This window comes from Amblyraja radiata, chromosome 10 (genome assembly GCF_010909765.2).
Source record: "Amblyraja radiata isolate CabotCenter1 chromosome 10, sAmbRad1.1.pri, whole genome shotgun sequence".
Classification (NCBI taxonomy): domain Eukaryota; kingdom Metazoa; phylum Chordata; class Chondrichthyes; order Rajiformes; family Rajidae; genus Amblyraja; species Amblyraja radiata.
The window spans coordinates 69520309-69539807 of NC_045965.1; the positions used below are offsets into that span (position 1 = coordinate 69520309).

The window sequence follows — 19499 nt, forward strand, 5'->3', positions numbered from 1 at the left end:
TGGCTGCACAGAGTGAGGAGCAGCAGAGGCTCAAGGCTCGGTGAATGACCGCTGAATCACAGGCTGCACCCAAGCACAGAAGCCTAGTTTGATAAGTCAGTGGGAACTGCAGATGCTGGTTTACACGGAAGATAGACAAAGCTAGCACAACGAGAGAGTGGTCCTGACCTCCCACCGACCTCAGTGGAGACCCTCGTACTATCTTTAATTGGACTTTCCCGCCTTTACCTTGCACTAAACGTTATTTCCTTATCATATATCTGTACACTGTGGACGGCTCGACTGTAATCATATATTGTCTTTCCGCTGACTGGTTAGCATGCAACAAAAGCTTTTCACTGTACCTCGGTACACGGGACAATAAACTCAACTGAACTGAAAAGCTGGAGTAACTCAGCGGAAAGAACTCAGAGAAGGAATAGGGTGACATTTCATGTCAAGACCGTTCTTCAAATCCGAAACGTCACCTATCCATGTTCTCCACAGATGCTGCCTGACCCGCTGAGTTACTCCAGCACACTGTGAAACGTCACCTATCCATGTTCTCCACAGATGCTGCCTGACCCGCTGAGTTACTCCAGCACTCTGTGAAACGTCACCTATCCATGTTCTCCACAGATGCTGCCTGACCCGCTGAGTTACTCCAGCACTCTGTGAAACGTCACCTATCCATGTTCTCCACTGATGCTGCCTGACCCGCTGAGTTAAGCCCGATTTAGGAAACCTGAACGGAAACCTGTGGAGACTTTGCGCCCCACCCAAGGTTTCCGTGCGGTTCCCGGAGGTTGCAGGAGGTTGCAGGTAGTGGAAGCAGGTAGAGATACTGACAAAAAACCCTGGGAACCTCTGGGGACCGCAAAGAAACCTTGGGTGGGCGCAAAGTCTCCAGAGGTTTCCGTTCAGGTTTCCTAAGTGGGACAGGGGCATAACTCCAGCACTCTGTGTCTATCTTCAGCCTAGTGTGAGGGGGCAGCTATGTTGTGACACAGTGTTTGCTCGTTAATTAGCTGAAAAGAGCTTGTGTTTACAAACTTTAGGGCGGGTGGACAACGGAGTTGCAATGTCCTGGCAACATCTCTGTCCTAGCAACATGCCCGTAACTCCTCTCCGCACCCTTTCCAGCTGAATGACATATTTGGTTTAGTCTAGTTGGAAGGAACTGCAGATGCTGGTTTAAACCGAAGAGAGACACTAACATGCTGGAGTAACTCAGCGGGACAGGCAGCATCTCTGGAGAAAAGGAATGGGTGATGTTCCGGGTCCAGACCCTTCTTCAGTTTAGTTTAGAGACAAAGACGGATGAGGCCCTTCGGCCCTTCGATACATGCAGACAGTAAACATAGAAACATAGAAAATAGGTGCAGGAGGAGGCCATTCGGCCCTTCGAGCCAGCACCGCCATTCAATAACCCGTGCCTGCCTTCTCCCCACATCCCCTGACTCCACCAGCCCCTAGAGCTCTATCTAACTCTCACTTAAATCCATCCAGTGATTTGGCCTCCACTGCCCTCTGTGGCAGGGAATTCCATAAATTCACAACTCTCTGGGTGAAAAAGTTTTTTCTCACCTCAGTCCTAAATGACCTCCCCTTTATTCTAAGACTGTGGCCCCTGGTTCTGGACTCGCCCAACATTGGGAGCATATTTCCTGCATCGAACTTGTCCAGTCCTTTTATAAGTTTCTATAAGATATCCCCTCATCCTTCCAAACTCCAGTGAATACAAGCCTAGTCTTTTCAATATTTCCTCATATGACAGTCCCGCCATCCCAGCGATCAATCTCGTGAACCTACGCTGCACTGCCTCAATCACAAGGATATCCTTCCTCAAATTAGGAGACCAAAACTGTACACAATACTCCAGATGTGGTCTCACCAGAGCCCTATACAACTGCAGAAGAAGTCGCTGGGCTGGTGAGGGGTTTTATTGGGGGGGGGGGGTTACAGTCGGCTGTGTATGTGGATGGCCACCATGGGGTCCTGCGCGTCGTTGCTGATGTGGAACACTGCATTGCCGCATGCATTCACCGTCACCTGCAGTCCCGTGCAGCGGTCGCCAGCTCTCTGCCCCGAGATCACGTCGCAATAAACACCAGCGGGCAGCGCCGTCTGTAGGGTCATCTCCATGGGCCTGGGGTGGGAAGGGGGGGGGGGGGAGATGGGGGTTACAGAGACAGCAGCAGCCCCCTATCCTACACACCCCCCTCTCCTCCTCTCCCCCATGCCCCCACCCCTCCCCAACCCCCCCTAGCCCACCCCTCCCCCAACCCCCCCTAGCCCACCCCCTCTCCCCCATCCCCTCTCCATCCTTCTCCCTCTCCCCTTCTCCACCCCTCTCCACCCCCCACCCTACCCCTCTCCACCCCCTCTCCCCCACCCCCTCTCCACCACCCCCCCCCCCCTCACCAGTTGTCCATGTTGATGGCGATGAATCCTCGGTCTCCGCGGCCGAAGGCGACCATGTTGCCGCCGTTGTCCCACCAGTTCCTCAGCGGCTGCGAACCCACCGCGTTACGGAACACCACCATGTTCCTGCAACACCGCACTGTCACCATTCAGCCCATCCCCTCCCTGCTAGCCCACTCACCCCCATACCCACCGACCCATGACCCATCACCGGGCCCTGGGGGAGGGGAGGCTGGGGGGGGGGGGGTTTGGGAGTGGGGAGGGGGTGGTTGAGCGGTGAAGGGGGGTCTGTGGGGGTCGGTAGAGGGGGGGGGGGTCAGTGTGGGGGAAGTGTGGGGGGGTCAGTGGGATTTGGGGGTTTGGGGGGGGGTCAGTGGGATTTGGGGGTTCCCACCTGATCTGCCGCCACCGATGCTCACACACCCAGCCGTCGCCACAGGTGGAGTCGGCCCGAATGGTCACCGGTCTGGTGGAGCCGTCAGCCTCACTGGGGGGGCCCATCCAGTCGTTCTCATCCTGGGGGGGGCAGGGAGTCAGTCTGTAGTCCATGTTCCGGATTCCCCTCCCCTCCCCCTCCTTCCCTTCCCCTCCCTCTCCCCACTTCCCTCTCACCCCGCTCTCGCTCCCCGACACTCAGTGCAGGGGTACAGGGGGAGGGGAGGGGGGGAAGGAGGTGGGGGGGGGGAGGGGGGGGGGCGGTCCCCGCGGACTCACCTTGCCGTTAACGAACCGCCGGTCCCAGCGGTAACTGGACATCACGCGGGTCACTCCGTACGGGTGGGCCAGCATGAAGGCCACGGCCACCTTGTACAGACTGGGGAGAGAGAGGGGGGGGAGAGAGGGGGGAGAGAGAGGGGGGGGAGAGAGGAGGGGGGAGTGAGGGGGGGGGGCAGAGAGTGTGGGGAGAAAGGAGGGAGGAGAGAGGAGGGGGGAGAGAGGAGGGGGAGAGAGGAGGGGGAGAGAGGAGAGAGGGAGGGGGGGGGAGAAGGGAGGGGAGAGATGATGAGGTTTGCGTGAGGTGATGGGTGTCAGAGGGAGGCAGAGAGAGGGGGGGTTGGGGGTGGGGGGTGGGAAAAGATTTACGAGGGTGTTGCCAGGACTAGAGGGTGTGAGCTATAGGGAGAGGTTGAGTAGGCTGGGTCTCTATTCCATGGAGCGCAGGAGGATGACGGGAGATCTTATAGAGGTGTATACAATCATGAGAGGAATAGATCGGGTAGATGCACAGAGTCTCTTGTCCAGAGTAGGGGAATCGAGGACCAGAGGACATGGGTACAAGGTGAAGGGGAAAAGATTTAATAGGAATCTGAGGGGTAACCTTTTCCACACAGAGGGTGGTGGGTGTATGGAACAAGCTGCCAGAGGAGGTAGTTGAGGCTGGGACTATCCCAACGTTTAAGAAACAGTGAGACAGGTACATTGATAGGACAGGTGTGGAGGGATATGGACCAAATGCGAGCAGGTGGGACTAGTGTAGCTGGGACATGTTGGCCGGTGTGGGCAAGTTGGGCCGAAGGGCCTGTTTCCGTGCTGGGTGATTCTATGACATGAAAGGGAAATGTTGAGCTGTTGGGGCTAGGAGGGGCCAAGCGGAGGTACTGGGTGGGATAGGATGGGCTAGTAGGTGGTGGGAGGGGCCGAGTGGCCTGCGGGATACTGGGTTGGCTAGCAAGGTGCTGGAGATGTGGAGCGGAGCTACCAGGGGGGCTAGCAGGGGCAGTCGGGGCCGAGTGGCCTGCGGTTGTACCGGGGTTCCCAGAAGGTGCTGGAGGGGTGGAGCGGAGTTACCGGGGAGGGGGGGGGGGGGCTAGCAGGGGCAGTCGGGGCCGAGTGGCCTGCGGTTGTACCGGGGTTCCCAAAAGGTGAGCACGGAGCTTCCTCCCGGTCCATGGCCTCGTTGCGTGTCGTGGTTGTCTATGAAGACGAGCGAACGGTCGCTGGGCATGAAGGACCATCCCTCGCCCCAGTTCCTGCAGAATCATACACAGGCCACAGTGTTGGTTCACACTGGCTCATAGCAGCACCATCAGGCCATTCGGCCCATCTACTCTACTCCATCATTCAATCATGGCTCATCTATCTCTCCCTCCTAACCCCATTCTCCTGCCTTCTCCCCATAACCCCCGACACCCGCACTGATCAAGATTCTATCCACGTGCAGGAAAGAACTGCAGATGCTGGTTTAAATCCATGGCAGACGCAAGCTGCTGAAGTATCTCAGCAGGTCAGGCAGCATCTGTGGAGAACATGGATAGGTGACGTTTCACAGAGTGCTGGAGTAACTCAGCGGGTCAGGCAGCATCTGTGGAGAACATGGATAGGTGACGTTTCACAGAGTGCTGGAGTAACTCAGTGGGTGCAGCAGCATCTATGGAGCGAAGGAAATAGGCAACGTTTCGGGACGAAACCCGTAAGGGTTTCGGCCCGAAACGTTGCCTATTTCCAGAAGGATTTCGGCCCGAAACGTTGCCTATTTCCTTAGCTCCGTGGGTCAGGCAGCATCTGTGGAGAACATGGATAGGTGGCGTTTCACAGAGTGCTGGAGTAACTCAGCGGGTCAGGCAGCATCTGTGGAGAACATGGATAGGTGACGTTTCACAGAGTGCTGGAGTAACTCAGCGGGTCAGGCAGCATCTGTGGAGAGAAGGAATGGGTGGCGTTACGGGTCGAGACCCTTCTTCAGACTTTCACAGAGTTTCAAAAAGGATCTCGACCCGAAACCTCACCCATCCCTTCTCCCCAAAGATACTATCTATCTCTGCTTTAAAAATACTGATTGACTTGTGGCCTCCACAGCCTTTTGTGGCAAATAATTCCACAGATTCACCACCTTCTGACTAAAGACATTCCTCCTCATCTCCTTCCTAAAAGAACATCCTTTAATTCTGAGGCTGTGTCCTCTGGTCCTAGACTCTCCCACTGGTGGAAACATCCTCTCCACATCCACTCTATCCAGGCCTTTCACTATTCTGTAGGTTTCAATGAGGTCCCCCCTCATTCTTCTAAACTCCAGCGAGTACAGGTCCAGTGGATGGATCTGTTGGAGGTACAGATGTATCCCAGCACGGTTTGTGAACAGCTCCATCCAAGACCACATGAAACTGCAGCCAATTGTGGACGCAGCCCAGACCATCACACAAACCAACCTCCCTTCCAGCGCCTCCATCTACACCTCACGCTGCCTCGGCAAGGCCAGCAGCATCATCAAGGACCAGTCTCACCCCGGCCACTCCCTCTTCTCCCCTCTCCCATCGGGCAAGAGGTACAGAAGTGTGAAAACGCACGCACACCTCCAGATTCAGGGACAGTTTCTTCCCCGCTGTTATCAGGCAACTGAACCGTCCTCTCACCAACTAGAGAGCGGTCCTGACCTCCCATCTACCTCATTGGAGACCCTCGGACTATCCTTGATCGGACTTTGCTGGCTTTACCTTGCACTAAACATTATTCCCTTTATCCTGTATCTGTACACTGTGGACGGCTCGATTGTAATCATGTGTTGTCTTTCCGCTGACTGGTTAGCACGCAACAAAAGCTTTTCACTGTACCTCGGTACACGGGACAATAAACTCAACTGAAACTGAACAGTACTGAGGGATTGCCGCACTGTTTTTTTAAACCAAAAATAGACTTCTTCAAGTATTTACGATACTATTTAATCGATCAATCAATCATTCAGTTTTATTCGTCACGTACATAAAGTTCAAGTGAAATGAATTTGCCAGCAGCGGTACAATAAAACAACACATATTTACAGCATGATATTATTCAAAACAAGCTCGCCACAATACCTACAAGACCAGCACAATGCCCCCTACCTGAGGTAAGACATCCTCTCACCGTCCCAGCCACGGACCACTCGGCCCAGTTTGGATCCGTACTTGAACTCCGTGACCCGGCCCAGCCCGAAATACTGGGAGGCCTTGATGGGCTCGCCCCCCAGATCTATAACCTGCGGGGGGGGGGGGGGGGGGGGGGGGGGGGGGAGAGGAGAGTGAGGCATGACTTTACAGACTCGGGTGCGATGGGCCGAATGGCCTGTGTGCGGTGCGATGGTACACATAGACTCGATGGGCTGAAGGGCCTGTGTGCAGTGTAAGGTTACACAAGGATGCGATGGGTGGAATGGCCAGCGGTGTGACTGTGAGGATATCACAGACTGGATGGGCTGAAGGGCCTGTGTAGTGAGGCGGTATGGACTGGATGGGTATGTGTATGGTGTGACAGTGGGTACCGATGCGATGGGCTGAAGGGCCTGTGGTGTGACTCTGCGGGCACAGAATGGTGTACGGAGCAGAGGGGCCGAGTGGCCAGCGGTGGGAGGGTGTACACATGCACTAGAGGGGCCAAGTGAAGAAAGTTAATGGCATGCTGGCCTTTATAACAAGAGGAGTTGAGTATAGGAGCAAAGAGGTTCTTCTGCAGTTGTACAGAGTCCTAGTGAGACCACACCTGGAGTATTGTGTGCAGTTTTGGTCCCCTAATTTGAGGAAGGACATTCTTGCTATTGAGGGAGTGCAGCGTAGGTTCACCAGGTTAATTCCGGGGATGGCGGGACTGTCATATGCTGAGAGAATGGAGCGGCTGGGCTTGTACACTCTGGAGTTTAGAAGGATGAGAGGGTATCTCATTGAAACATATAAGATTATTAAAGGTTTGGACACGCTAGAGGCAGGAAACATGTTCCCGATGTTGGGGGAGTCCAGAACCAGGGGCCACAGTTTAAGAATAAGGGGTCGGCCATTTAGAACTGAGATGAGGAAAAACTTTTTCACCCAGAGAGTTGTGAGTCTGTGGAATTCTCTGCCACAGAAGGCAGTGGAGGCCGATTCCCTGGATGTTTTCAAGAGAGAGTTAGATTTAGCTCTGAGGACTAACGGAATCAGGGGATATGGGGAGAAGGCAGGAACGGGGTACTGATTGTGGATGATCAGCCATGATCACATTGAATGGCGGTGCTGGGACGAAGGGCCGAATGGCCTACTCCTGCACCTGTTTCCTATGTTTCTAGAAGGGCCAGTGGTGTGAGGGTGTACACAGACTGGAGGGGCCAAGTGGTCAGTGTTGTGAGGATGTGAGGGTGTGGACAGGGACTAGAGGGGCCGAGTGGCCTGCAGTGCCCACCTCCTGGTAGATGAAGGGCCGGGCACCTTTGCTGAACCAGCGAGTGTTCAGTGGGTTCAGGCTGCTCATGATGGCCTCCAGGTCCCCGGGCCACATGTGCTTGCAGGCGTCCACTCTGAATCCGGCCACGCCGAGCTGCAGCATGTGGTTCAGATAGTCCAGCACCCTGGCACGGACCCAGGGCTTCTCCAGCGCCAAGTCCAGCAGACTGACCAGCCGGCAGTTCCTCACCTGTGGGCAGCAGGACAGTGGTCAGTGGCTCGAGCGGGCAGTGGCTGGAGTGGTCAGCCAGAGGGGAGGGGGTTCAGGGGACCAGGGGGTTTGGGGGAGGAGGGGGTTTGGGGGAGGAGGGGGTTTGGAGGGGTGTTGGTTTGGGGGAGGAGGGGGTTCGGGGGGGGAGGGGGTGTTGGTTTGGGGGACGAGGGGGTTTGGGGGGACGAGGGGGTTCGGGGGGGGGGTCGAGGGGGGTCGAGGGGGTTCGGGGGGGGACGAGGGGGTTCGGGGGGGACGGGGGGGACCGGGGAGGTTCGGGGGGGACCGGGGGGGTTCGGGGGGGGCGGGGGGTCGGGGGGGACGGGGGGGACCGGGGGGGACCGGGGGGTCGAGGGGGTTCGGGGGGGGGACGAGGGGGTTCGGGGGGGTTCGGGGGGGTTCGGGGGGGACGAGTGGGTTCGGGGGGTTCGGGGGGGACGAGTGGGTTCGGGGGGATGGGGGGGACGGGGGGGGACGGGGGGGACGGGGGGGAACGAGTGGGTTCGGGGGGTTCGGGGGGGACCGGGGGGGACGAGGGGGTTCGGGGGGATGGGGGGGGACGGGGGGGACGGGGGGGACGGGGGGGACCGGGGGGGACGAGTGGGTTCGGGGGGATGGGGGGGGACGGGGGGGACGGGGGGGACGAGTGGGTTCGGGGGGGACCGGGGGGACGAGTGGGTTCGGGGGGTTCGGGGGGGACCGGGGGGGACGAGGGGGTTCGGGGGGGACGAGGGGGTTCGGGGGGGACGAGGGGGTTCGGGGGGTTCGGGGGGTTCGGGGGGGACGAGGGGGTTCGGGGGGGACGAGGGGGTTCGGGGGGTTCGGGGGGGACCGGGGGGGACGAGGGGGTTCGGGGGGACGAGGGGGTTCGGGGGGGACGAGTGGGTTCGGGGGGGACCGGGGGGGACGATGGGGGTTCGGGGGGGGCGAGGGGGGCGGGGGGACGAGGGGGACGGGGGGGGACGGGGGGGACGAGGGGGTTCGGGGGGGACGAGTGGGTCGGGGGGGACCGGGGGGGACGAGGGGGTTCGGGGGGGACCGGGGGGGGGTTCGGGGGGACGAGGGGGACGGGGGGACGAGGGGGACGGGGGGGACCGGGGGGGACCGGGGGGACGGGGGGGACCGAAGGTTTGGGGGGGGGCGTGGGTTTGGGGGGGGCGTGGGTTTGGGGGGGGCGTGGGTTTGGGGGGGGCGTGGGTTTGGGGGGGGGCGTGGGTTTGGGGGCGAAGGGGTTTGGGGGCGAAGGGGTTTGGGGGCGAAGGGGTTTGGGGGCGAAGGGGTTTGGGGGCGAAGGGGTTTGGGGGCGAAGGGGTTTGGGGGCGAAGGGGTTTGGGGGCGAAGGGGTTTGGGGGCGAAGGGGTTTGGGGGCGAAGGGGTTTGGGGGCGAAGGGGTTTGGGGGGGGTCTTACCTGGTTGACATCGTTGTAGTTCTCGATGTCGCCACTGGGGGAGGTGCACTTGTCGTCGTTGAAGTCGGGGGGCGAGTAGGGGACGGAGGGGAACTCGCGGGTGGCGGCGCTGAAGTAGGAGCCGCAGGAAGAGTGGGTGCCTGAACCCCCCCCCGCCCCACACATGTGGTTGATCACAACATCTGCATAGATCCGCACCTGCCGGAGGAGGGGAAACCTGCATTTGTACAGCGCCCCGTCCCATCCCTTCCCCTCCCCCACCCCCGCCCCCTCCAATCCTTGCACCCCTTCCCTACCCCACCTCTCCCTTACCCCCCCCCCCCCTCCCCTGTCCCCACCCCACCCCTGTCTCCTCCCCTCCCCCATCCTGTAACTGTAAAGAGGAAGGGAGGGGAGATGGGGGAAGGGAGGAGGAGGGGGAGAGAGGGAGAGGGGGAGAGAGGGGGGTAGGGGAGAGGGGGGGAGGAGAGTGGAGGGGAGGGAGGTGGGGGTTGTGAGGGGGAAGTGGGGAGGGGGAGAGCGGGAGAGGGGGACAGGGGGGCAGGGGAAAAGGGGGAGGGGAGAGGGGGAGGGGAGTGGAGGAGGTTGTGAGGGGGAGAGAGGGGGAGGGGGGAGGAGGTGGTTGTGAGGGGGGGGTAGGGGGTTGTGAAGGGGGGGGGGGGGGGGTAGGGGGTTGTGAAGGGGGGGGGGTATGATACTCACCCCCACATTGTTGCAGCGTGCCACCATGTCAATGAACTGGGACTCGGATCCGGAGCGGGAGCAGAGCTTGTAGCTGACGGGCTGGTAACGTTCCCACCATGGTCGCCGCGGCTCAGACAGCACGATGTGCTCATTGGGTGGGGAGATCTGTCAGAGAGAGAAACGGGGAGAGGGGTGGTGACAGAGAGATAACCCCCATACCTCCCCTCCGCTCCCCCACGTCCACCCCTCCCCCACCCATCCCCACCCATCCCCACCCTTCCCCCACCTCTCCCCTCCCCCACCCCTCCCCACCCTTCCCCCACCTCTCCCCTCCGGCCCTGATACCATCCCCTACTCTGGGCAAGAGACTCTGTGCATCTACCCGATCTATTCCTCTCATGATTTTATACACCTCTATAAGATCTCCCCTCATCCTCCTGCGCTCCATGGAATAGAGACCCAGCCTACTCAACCTCTCCCTATAGCTCACACCCTCTAGTCCTGGCAACATCCTCGTAAATCTTCTCTGAACCCTTTCAAGCTTGACAATATCTTTCCTATAACACGGTGCCCAGAACTGAACACAATACTCTAAATGCGGTCTCACCAACGTCTTGTACAACTGCAACATGACCTCCCAACTTCTATACTCAATACTCTGACTGATGAAGGCCAAAGTGCCAAAAGTCTTTTTGACCACCTTATCTACCTGCGACTCGACCTTCAAGGAACCATGCACCTGTACTCCTAGATCCCTCTGCTCTACAACACTACCCAGAGGCCGACCATTCACTGTGTAGGTCCTGCCCTTGTTCAACGTCCCAAAATGCAGCACCTCACACTTCTCTGTATTAAATTCCATCAACCATTCCTCCGCCCACCTGGCCAATCGATCCAGATCCGGCTGCAATCGTTCACAACCATCTTCACTATCTGCAAAACCATCCACTTTTGTATCATCAGCAAAAGTGTAGATGAGAGTGTGATGGTCGGCATGGACACAATGGGCCGCAGGGCCTGTTTCTGTACTGCATGACATTATACAACTGATGCACTACAATACTGACAACTATATTCTACAGTCTGTACCTTTGTTTGGAGTTTAGCCTGGCCACGCCCTCATCTCTCTGCACTCGGGATGAAGTTGTACTGGACTTGACCTGATTGCGTAGTAATATCTATCTCTTTAGTTAGCATGCAAAACAAAGCTTCTCACGACTTCAGTACCAGAATAAACCTCACCCCTAACACAAAGTTCCACACTGTGGCTACAAGGAACTGCAGATGCTGGTTTACACAAAAGAACACAGAGTGCTGGAGTAACTCAGCGGGTCAGGCAGCATCTGTGGAGAACATGGATAGGTGAGGTTGTGGGTATGGTCTGAAACATCACCTATCCATGTTCTCCACAGATGCTGCCTGACCCGCTGAGTTACTCCAGCACTGTGTGTCCAGGTACCTGTGGCCATGAGGTGTGTCACAGCGAGACTGTCGTGGACCTGTCCAGGTCCCACTTCACCGCGATGGTGCTGTTACCCACCTGAACGGCGCCGAAGCCGTTGGGTGCCAGGTAGCGTTCACACTCGGCTGCGATGTCCGTCCAGCGCCACTCAAAGAGGTGGACGATGGTTGTGGTTCCGGCCACCATGTTGGGGTCGTACTGACCCCAGCACCCACCCAGGCAGGACAAGAGCACGACAAGCCACATCTTGCTGCTTTACCACCCTGCGCCCACAAGCCACACTTATACCATCCCCATATCGACACGCTGGCGATACAGCGGGGAATGGTCCAGGTGTGTCAACACACAATGGTCACGGACAAGATTACTGATAAGGGCGTGAGCGCTGGAAGGCCACAACAAGTGTCGCTGGCAGCCCAGCAAGCAGACACGTTAATCAGTAACACCACCATAAAGCCAACCACACTGTCCTCAACCTTGTCGCCAGTGGTGAGTCTGTGGAATTCTCTGTCTCAGAGGGCGGTGGAGGCCGGTTCTCTGAATGCTTTCAAGGGAGAGCTAGATAGGGCTCTTAAAGATAGCGGAGTCAGGGGATATGGGGAGAAGGCAGGAACGGGGTACTGATTGGGGATGATCAGCCATGATCACATTGAATGGCGGTGCTGGGTCGAAGGGCCGAATGGCCTACTCCTGCACCTATTGTCTATTGTTTATTGTCAGAGACAACACTGCGAGAGGCTCACAGAAAACTGCACCAAAGCACAGGACACTTTGTCTCAACCTCCCTGGAGGGGCGAGGATTCAGTGAATACTCTCTCGAACTTCCACAGGTGTAGTTTAGTTTAGAGATTCAGCGATCCCCGCACACTAATTCTTCTTGTGTACGGCGGCACAGCCTAAAGTTGTAGGACAATTTGTTCTATTTGATCGTATTTGATTGTGCACGCCAGGTTGATTGCATTCGTCAAAACAGGGCGGACCACGTGAAGGTTGCAACTCCCACTCCCCCCCCCCCCCCCCCCCCCCCCCCCCCCCCCCCCCCCCCCCCCCCCCACCCACACACACACACACACACACACTAGGGACAATTTACACTTGCACTGGAGTGTGGGAGGAAACCGAAGATCTCAGAGAATACTCACGCAGGTCACGGGGAGAACGTGCAAACTCCATACAGACAGCACCCGGAGTCGGGATCGGACCCGGGACTCCGGCGCTGCAAGCGCTGGATGTGAGGCAGCAGCTCTACCCGCTGCACCACCGTGAATACCCTAACATGGCTAGTGATGCGCGGGGAGAACATCACTGGTTGCATCAAGACCTCGTTCAGCAACTCCCCGACGCTGATGAATGATGCAGGCTCCAGGGAATGGTGGACACTGCCAGGCCGGTCTCTACCAGTACTGTCGGCGCTGGGCCTGGACTCACTGGAGATTCGAATGAGGGGAGACTTCATCGAAACGTACAGAATAGTGAAAGGCCTGGATAGAGTGGATGTGGAGAGGATGTTACCACTAGTGGGAGAGTCTAGGACCAGAGGGCACAGCCTCAGAATTAAAGGACGTTCCTTTAGGAAGGAGATGAGGAGGAATTTCTTCAGCCAGAGGGTGGTGAATCTGTGGGATTCTTTGCCACAGACGGCTGTGGAGGCCACAAGTCAGTGGATATATTTAAGGCAGAGATAGACAGATTCTTGATTAGTGCGGGTGTCAGGCGTTATGGGGAGAAGGCAGGAGAATGGGGTTAGGAGGGAGAGATAGATCAGCCATGATTGAATGGCGGAGTAGACTTGATGGGCCGAATGGCCCAATTCTGCTCCTATCCCTTATGAGTACATTAGACCATCGCACAATTGCAGCTTGATATCTGCAGACATGGAGAGTGTTATTAGACTGTTTCATCACTGCTTGGCCACAGATGAAACTTCACCCAGTGGCACAGTCTTGCTTGGGACGGGGAGGGGGGTACCACACGACAGGACTTTATTTATCCCAGGAGGGAAATTGATGGATTTACGAAGGGGAAATCCTGCTTGACTAATCTTCTGGAATTTTTTGAGGATGTAACAAGTAAAATTGACAAGGGAGAGCCAGTGGATGTAGAGTACCTGGACTTTCAGAAAGCATTTGATAAAGTCTTGGATAAAACCTTGGATAAAATTAGGGCACATGGTATTGGGGGTAGAGTGCTGACATGGATAGAGAAGTGGTTGGCAGACAGGAAACAAAGAGTAGGGATTAACCGGTCCCTTTCAGGCAGTGACTAGTGGGGTACCGCAAGGCTCGGTGCTGGGACCGCAACTATTTACAATATACATTAATGATATAGATGAAGGGATTAAAAGTAACATTAGCAAATTTGCAAATGACACAAAGCTGGGTGGCAGTGCAAACTGTGAGGAGGATGCTATGATAATGCAGGGTGACTTGGACAGGATGGGGGAGGTGGCAGATGCATGGCAGATGCAGTTTAATGCGAATAAATGTGAGGTTATCCATTTTGGAGGCAAGAACAGGAAGGCAGATTACTATCTGAATGGTGTCAAGTTGGGAAAAGGGGAAGTGCAACGGGATCTGGGGGTCCTTGTTCATCAGTCACTGAGAGTAAGCATGCAGGTACAGCAGGCAGTGAAGAAAGCCTTCATAACAAGAGGAGTTAAGTATAGGAGCAGAGGTTCATCTGCAGTTGTACAGGGCCCTAGTGTGACCACACCTGGTGTATTGTGTGCAATTTTGGTCCCCTAATTTGAGGAAGGACATTCTTGCTATTGAGGGAGCGCAGCGTAGGTTTACAAGGTTAATTCCCGGGATGGCGGGACTGTCATATGCTAAGAGAATGCAGCAGCTGGGCTTGTATACTCTGGAGTTTAGAAGGATGAGATGGGATCTTATTGAAACAAATAAGATTATTAAGGGTTTGGACACACTAGAGGCAGGAAACATGTTCCCGATGTTGGGGGAGTCCAGAACCTGGGGCCACAGTTTAAGAATAAGGGATAAGCCATTTAGAACGGAGACGAGGAAACACTTTTACACAGAGAGAGTTGTGAGTCTGTGGAATTCTCTGCCTTAGAAGGCGGTGGAGGCAGGTTCTCTGGATGCATTCAAAAGAGAGTTTGATGGAGCTCTTAGGGCTAGTGGAATGAAGGGATATGGGGAGAAGGCAGGAACGGGGTACTGATTGGGGATGATCAGCCATGATCACATTGAATGGCGGTGCTGGCTCGAAGGGCCGAATGGCCAACTCCTGCACCTATCGTCTATGTTTCTATGATCTGCCAACAGTCATAAAAACACAAGGTACATAAAAGTAAAGTTCTGTGCTGCATCTCGGTGGAACCAGTCTGTTGCTGAAGGTGCTGCTCAGGTTGATCAGTGTGTCATTGAGGGGGTGAGCTGTATTGTCCAGGATGCTCTAGAAGTTGTGGGTATGGGGGGGGGGGGGTAGTTGGGGGGTGGGTGAGGAATGATGACAAGGTGGAGATCGCAGCTGTTCTCAGGCAACTGAACCATCCTACCACAACCAGAGAGCAGTCCTGAACTATTATCTACCTCATTGAAGACCCTCGGACTATCCTTCATCAGACTTTGTTAGATTTACCTCATTCCATTATCCTGTATCTGTACACTGTGGACGGCTCGATTGTAATCATGTATTGTCCTTCCGCTGACTGGTTCGCATGCAACAAAAGCTTTTCACTAAAGAAGGATCTTGACCCGAAACGTCACCCATTCCTTCTCTCCACAGACGCTGCCTGTCCCGCTGAGTTGCTCCAACATTTTGTGGCTATTTTCGGTGTAAACCAGCACCTGCAGCTCCTTCCTACACAAAAGCTTTTCGCTGTACCTCGGTACACGTGACAATAGACTCAACTGAAGCTGAGGGTGTGAGCCAGGCTTGAGAGGAGAGTCTGGAACACGATGGCACAACAACCACAACTCCACACATTCACCATCGGTGGAACAATAGTAATCATGTATAGTCAATCTTTCCTCTGACTGGATTGACATAGAAACATAGACAATAGGTGCAGGAGTAGGCCATTCGGCCCTTCGAGCCAGCAGCGCCATTCAATGTGATCATGGCTGATCATCCCCAATCAGTACCTCGTTCCTGCCTTCTCCCCATATCCCCTGACTCCGCTATCTTTAAGAGCCCTATCTAGCTCTCTCTTGAAAGTATCCAGAGAACCGGCCTCCACTGCCTTCTGAGGCAGAGAATTCCACAGATTCACCACTCTCTGTGTGAAAAAGTGTTTCCTCGTCTCCGTTCTAAAGGGCTTACCCCTTATTTTTAAACTGTGGCCCCTGGTTCTGGACTCCGCCAACATCGGGAACATGTTTCCTGCCTCAAGCGTGTCCAAACCTTTATTAATCTTATATGTTTCAATGAGATCCTTTCTCATCCTTCTAAACTCCAGAGTGTACAAGCCCAGCCACTCCATTGTCTCAGCGTATGACAGTCCCGCTATCCCGGGAATTAACCTTGTAAACCTACGCTGCACTCCCTCAATTGGTCCAAATCCCTCAAAACTTTTCCTGGTCCATGTGCATGTCCTTGCCCAAAGGTCATTTATATGTTATTGTATTTAGCAATAATTGTACTCGGGGAAACATGAGCATATATTACATAAAAGCAAGGTTTATTTATTGAACAGATGATATTTCACAGCTGAAGGCTCTGGTTCCTCATGTATTCACAATGTACAGTAATTATGAAACGTACGGCCTCACGGTGCAACGGGTAGTGCCGCTGCCTCACCGCGCCAGAGACCCGGGTTCAAGCCCGATCTCCGGTACTGTCTATGTGGAGTTTGCACGTTCTCCCTGTGACCGCGTGGGTTTCCCCCGGGCGCTCCGGTTTCCTCCCAGGTCACAAAGACGTGCGGGGTGAGGGGGTTAATGGGGCTGCTGTAAATTTCAGGAATGAGTGGGTTAACATACGATGAGCGTTTGTCGGCACTGGGCCTGTACTCAGTTTAGTTTGATGAGGGGACACCTCATTGAAACGTACAGAATAGTGAAAGGCCTGGATAGTGGATGTGGAGAGGATGTTTCCACTAGTGGGAGAGTCTAGGACCAGAGGGCACAGCCTCAGAATTAAAGGACGTTCCTTTAGGAAGGAGATAAGGAGGAATTTCTTTAGTCAGAGGGTGGTGAATCTGTGGAACTCATTGCCACAGACGGCTGTGGAGGCCACAAGTCAGTGGATACATTATATTTAAGGCAGAGGTAGATAGATTCTTGATTAGAATGGGTGTTAAGGGTTATGGGGAGAAGGCAGGAGAATGGGGTTAGGAGGGAGAGATAGATCAGCCATGATTGAATGGCGGAGTGGACTTGATGGGCCGAATGGCCTAATTCTACTCCGATAGCTTGTGAATTTGGGTGGGTGATGGGTAAAATCTGGGGCGGGCGAGATGGGATCAGTGTGGGAGGAAACTGGAGCAACCGGGGGAAAACACGGGGAGAACATGCAAACTCCACACAGGCAGCGGCAGAGGTCGAGATCGAATGGGGATCTCTGTCTCTGTGAGGTTTTGTGGCTTCCACAGCCGAGAGCGAGGGGCAATGCACACATGCAGTAGCGCATGGATGCATCTGTTGCAATGATTCCCTGCAGGAGAGGTGGGAGAGAGCGGGCCCTGAGCATGGCTGCAGCCAGCACTGCCCACTGCCCCCTGTGGCAGGGGTCAGTCCCGTTCCAGTCCTCGCTCGTAAAGGGGTCATCACAAAGGAGAGGTGGGGTGAGTATGCAGGGGCACTCTCACCAGGTGTCCACGGAAACGGCACAGAGATCGTCCCAACGTCCGAGCTTCGGCCCCCACGTCCAGCTGCTCCGGCCCCCGCGTCCGAGCTCCGGCCCCCACGTCCAGCAGCTCCGGCCCCCAACGTCCAGCAGCTCCGGCCCCCACGTCCAGCAGCTCCGGCCCCCAACGTCCAGCAGCTCCGGCCCCCAACGTCCAGCAGCTCTGGCCCCCACGTCCAGCAGCTCCGGCCCTCACTTCCCGCGGCCCCTCCGGTTCTCAGACGCTTCCTGTTTGGGCCGCGCGGACCGAGCGAATTGCTGCCGGCGGTCAAGGAAAATCGACAACAGACACAACAGGAGCCTCCTGCACTCCCCCCCACCAGCAGTGAACCCCAGCACCTCCACCCCTGACCCCACCTGTCAGTGCCCCCCAGCCCTGAACCCAGCTGTGCCACCCAACCCCCCCCCAAACACACCCCCCCCGATCCTGCACCCATGCCCTGACCCCACCATCAGTGCAGCCCACCCAACCACCCCCAGCCCTCTCCGCACCAGTGTACCCCAACCCCCCCACCACCACCCGACCCCACCCAAACACACACCCCTGCTCCTGAACCCCAGCCCTGACCCCAGCAGTGTCCCCCAACCCCCACCCAAACACACCCCCCACTCCTGAACCCCAGCCGACCCCAGCAGTGTCCCCCAACCCCCCCCCAAACACACACCCCCACTCCTGAACCCCAGTCCTGACCCCAGCAGTGTACCCCAACCCCCTCCAAACACACACCCCCGCTCCTGAACCCCTGCCCTGACCCCACCATCAGCACAGCCCAGACCCCACCCAACCACCCCCACCCCCTTCCGCACCAGTGTACCCCAACGCCCCCACCACGACCCGACCCCACCCAAACACACCTCCCCGCTCCTGAACCCGACTTGACCCCACCAGTGCACCCCAACCCCCCCCACTCCTTCTCTCCCCACCCTCAGCCCGTGCACCCCAGCTCCAAGCCCACTTCCCTACCAGTGCACCCCAATCTCACACTGCTCCCCCAGTGCCCCTGACCATTAGAATTAGCAGCAGAATTCGGCCATTCGGCCCATCAAGTCCACTCCGCCATTCAATCATGGCTGATCTATCTCTCCCTCCTAACCCCATTCTCCTGCCTTCTCCCCATAACCCCTGACACCCATACTAATCAACCTGTCAATCTCTGCTTTAAAAAAACCCACTGACTTGTGGCCTCCACAGCCGTCTGTGGAAAAGAATTCCACAGATTCACCACCCTCTGACTAAAGACCACCTGAGATTGCTCAGACCTCTCTCCCCTCTCACCTTAACCTACGCCCTTTAGTTTTGGGATGCTCTCACTTTGCATGCTGCCTCTCTGGGACCATGCCACCCCTGCAGAGCCATTGACCATTGGCCCACGATGCTGCCCCATGCCCAGAACCATTGACCACTGGCCCACGATGCCACCGCATGCCCAGAACCATTGACCATTGGTCCACGATGCTGCCCCATGCCCAGAGCCATTGACCATTGGCCCACGATGCTGCCCCATGCCCAGAGCCATTGACCATTGGCCCACGATGCTGCCCCATGCCCAGAGCCATTGACCATTGGTCCACGATGCTGCCCCATGCCCAGAGCCATTGACCACTGGCCCATGATGCTGCCCCATGCCCAGAGCCATTGACCATTGGTCCACGATGCTGCCCCATGCCCAGAGCCATTGACCATTGGTCCACGATGCTGCCCCATGCCGAGCCATTGACCATTGGTCCACGATGCTGCCCCATGCCCAGAGCCATTGACCACTGGCCCATGATGCTGCCCCATGCCCAGAGCCATTGACCATTGGTCCACGATGCTGCCCCATGCCCAGAACCATTGACCACTGGCCCACGATGCTGCCCCATGCCCAGAACCATTGACCACTGGTCCACGATGCTGCCCCATGCCCAGAGCCATTGACCACTGGTCCACGATGCTGCCCCATGCCCAGAACCATTGACCACTGGCCCACGATGCTGCCCCATGCCCAGAACCATTGACCACTGGCCCACGATGCTGCCCCATGCCCAGAGCCATTGACCATTGGTCCACGATGCTGCCCCATGCCCAGAGCCATTGACCATTGGTCCACGATGCTGCCCCATGCCCAGAGCCATTGACCATTGGTCCACGATGCTGCCCCATGCCCAGAGCAATTGACCATTGGTCCACAAGGATACAACCACCATGGGTTTCTCGTTGAGGACAAAGCCATTGACCTCCTTCAAGGCTTTGGCTGCGGCCTGCTCGTTGGGAAGGCCGATAAACGCCTGGCCCTTCATCCGCCCCTCCTTCATCAGACGGATGTCGAACCTTGGAGTAAGAAGGGAGAGTTTAGTTTAGAGATACAGCGCGGGAA

The 19499-nt window shown here is 56.5% G+C and overlaps 2 protein-coding genes across 3 annotated transcripts in view; both read right to left on the reverse strand.

The window, feature by feature from the left end:
- Nucleotides 1-1933: 1933 nt before the first annotated feature.
- On the reverse strand, nucleotides 1934-11580 carry LOC116978158 (pancreatic alpha-amylase-like). Its single transcript, XM_033029163.1, has 10 exons — nucleotides 11413-11580; nucleotides 9891-10037; nucleotides 9189-9386; nucleotides 7528-7758; nucleotides 6222-6355; nucleotides 4251-4373; nucleotides 3118-3217; nucleotides 2798-2919; nucleotides 2404-2529; nucleotides 1934-2128 (listed from the first exon to the last, which is right to left on the reverse strand). Exons 1-10 carry the CDS (start codon nucleotides 11578-11580, stop codon nucleotides 1939-1941), a joined length of 1539 nt encoding a protein of 512 aa, XP_032885054.1. The 3' UTR covers nucleotides 1934-1938.
- A 5522-nt stretch (nucleotides 11581-17102) lies between these two features.
- rnpc3 (RNA binding region (RNP1, RRM) containing 3) overlaps nucleotides 17103-19499 on the reverse strand; it is a 35709-nt gene continuing 33312 nt past the window's right edge. For both annotated transcript variants that reach the window (XM_033029109.1, XM_033029110.1), the window contains 2 exons: nucleotides 19321-19453; nucleotides 17103-17400 (listed from right to left, as the gene is read on the reverse strand). In XM_033029109.1, coding sequence (XP_032885000.1) covers nucleotides 17335-17400; nucleotides 19321-19453 — 199 coding nt within the window. In that variant the 3' untranslated portion in view covers nucleotides 17103-17334. The remainder of the gene's footprint in view (nucleotides 17401-19320; nucleotides 19454-19499) is intronic.

What these genes read in the sequence shown, in the direction of transcription:
- LOC116978158 (XM_033029163.1), bottom strand. Translation starts at nt 11,580, where the DNA reads ATGTGGCTTGTCGTGCTCTTGTCCTGCCTGGGTGGGTGCTGGGGTCAG. An exon ending in GGCCCTTCATCTACCAGGAG is followed by an intron (nt 6,356 to 7,527) that starts GTGGGCACTGCA and finishes CCCCCCCCGCAG; the next exon opens with GTTATAGATCTGGGGGGCGA. An exon ending in CATCGGTGGCGGCAGATCAG is followed by an intron (nt 2,530 to 2,797) that starts GTGGGAACCCCC and finishes GCGGTGTTGCAG; the next exon opens with GAACATGGTGGTGTTCCGTA.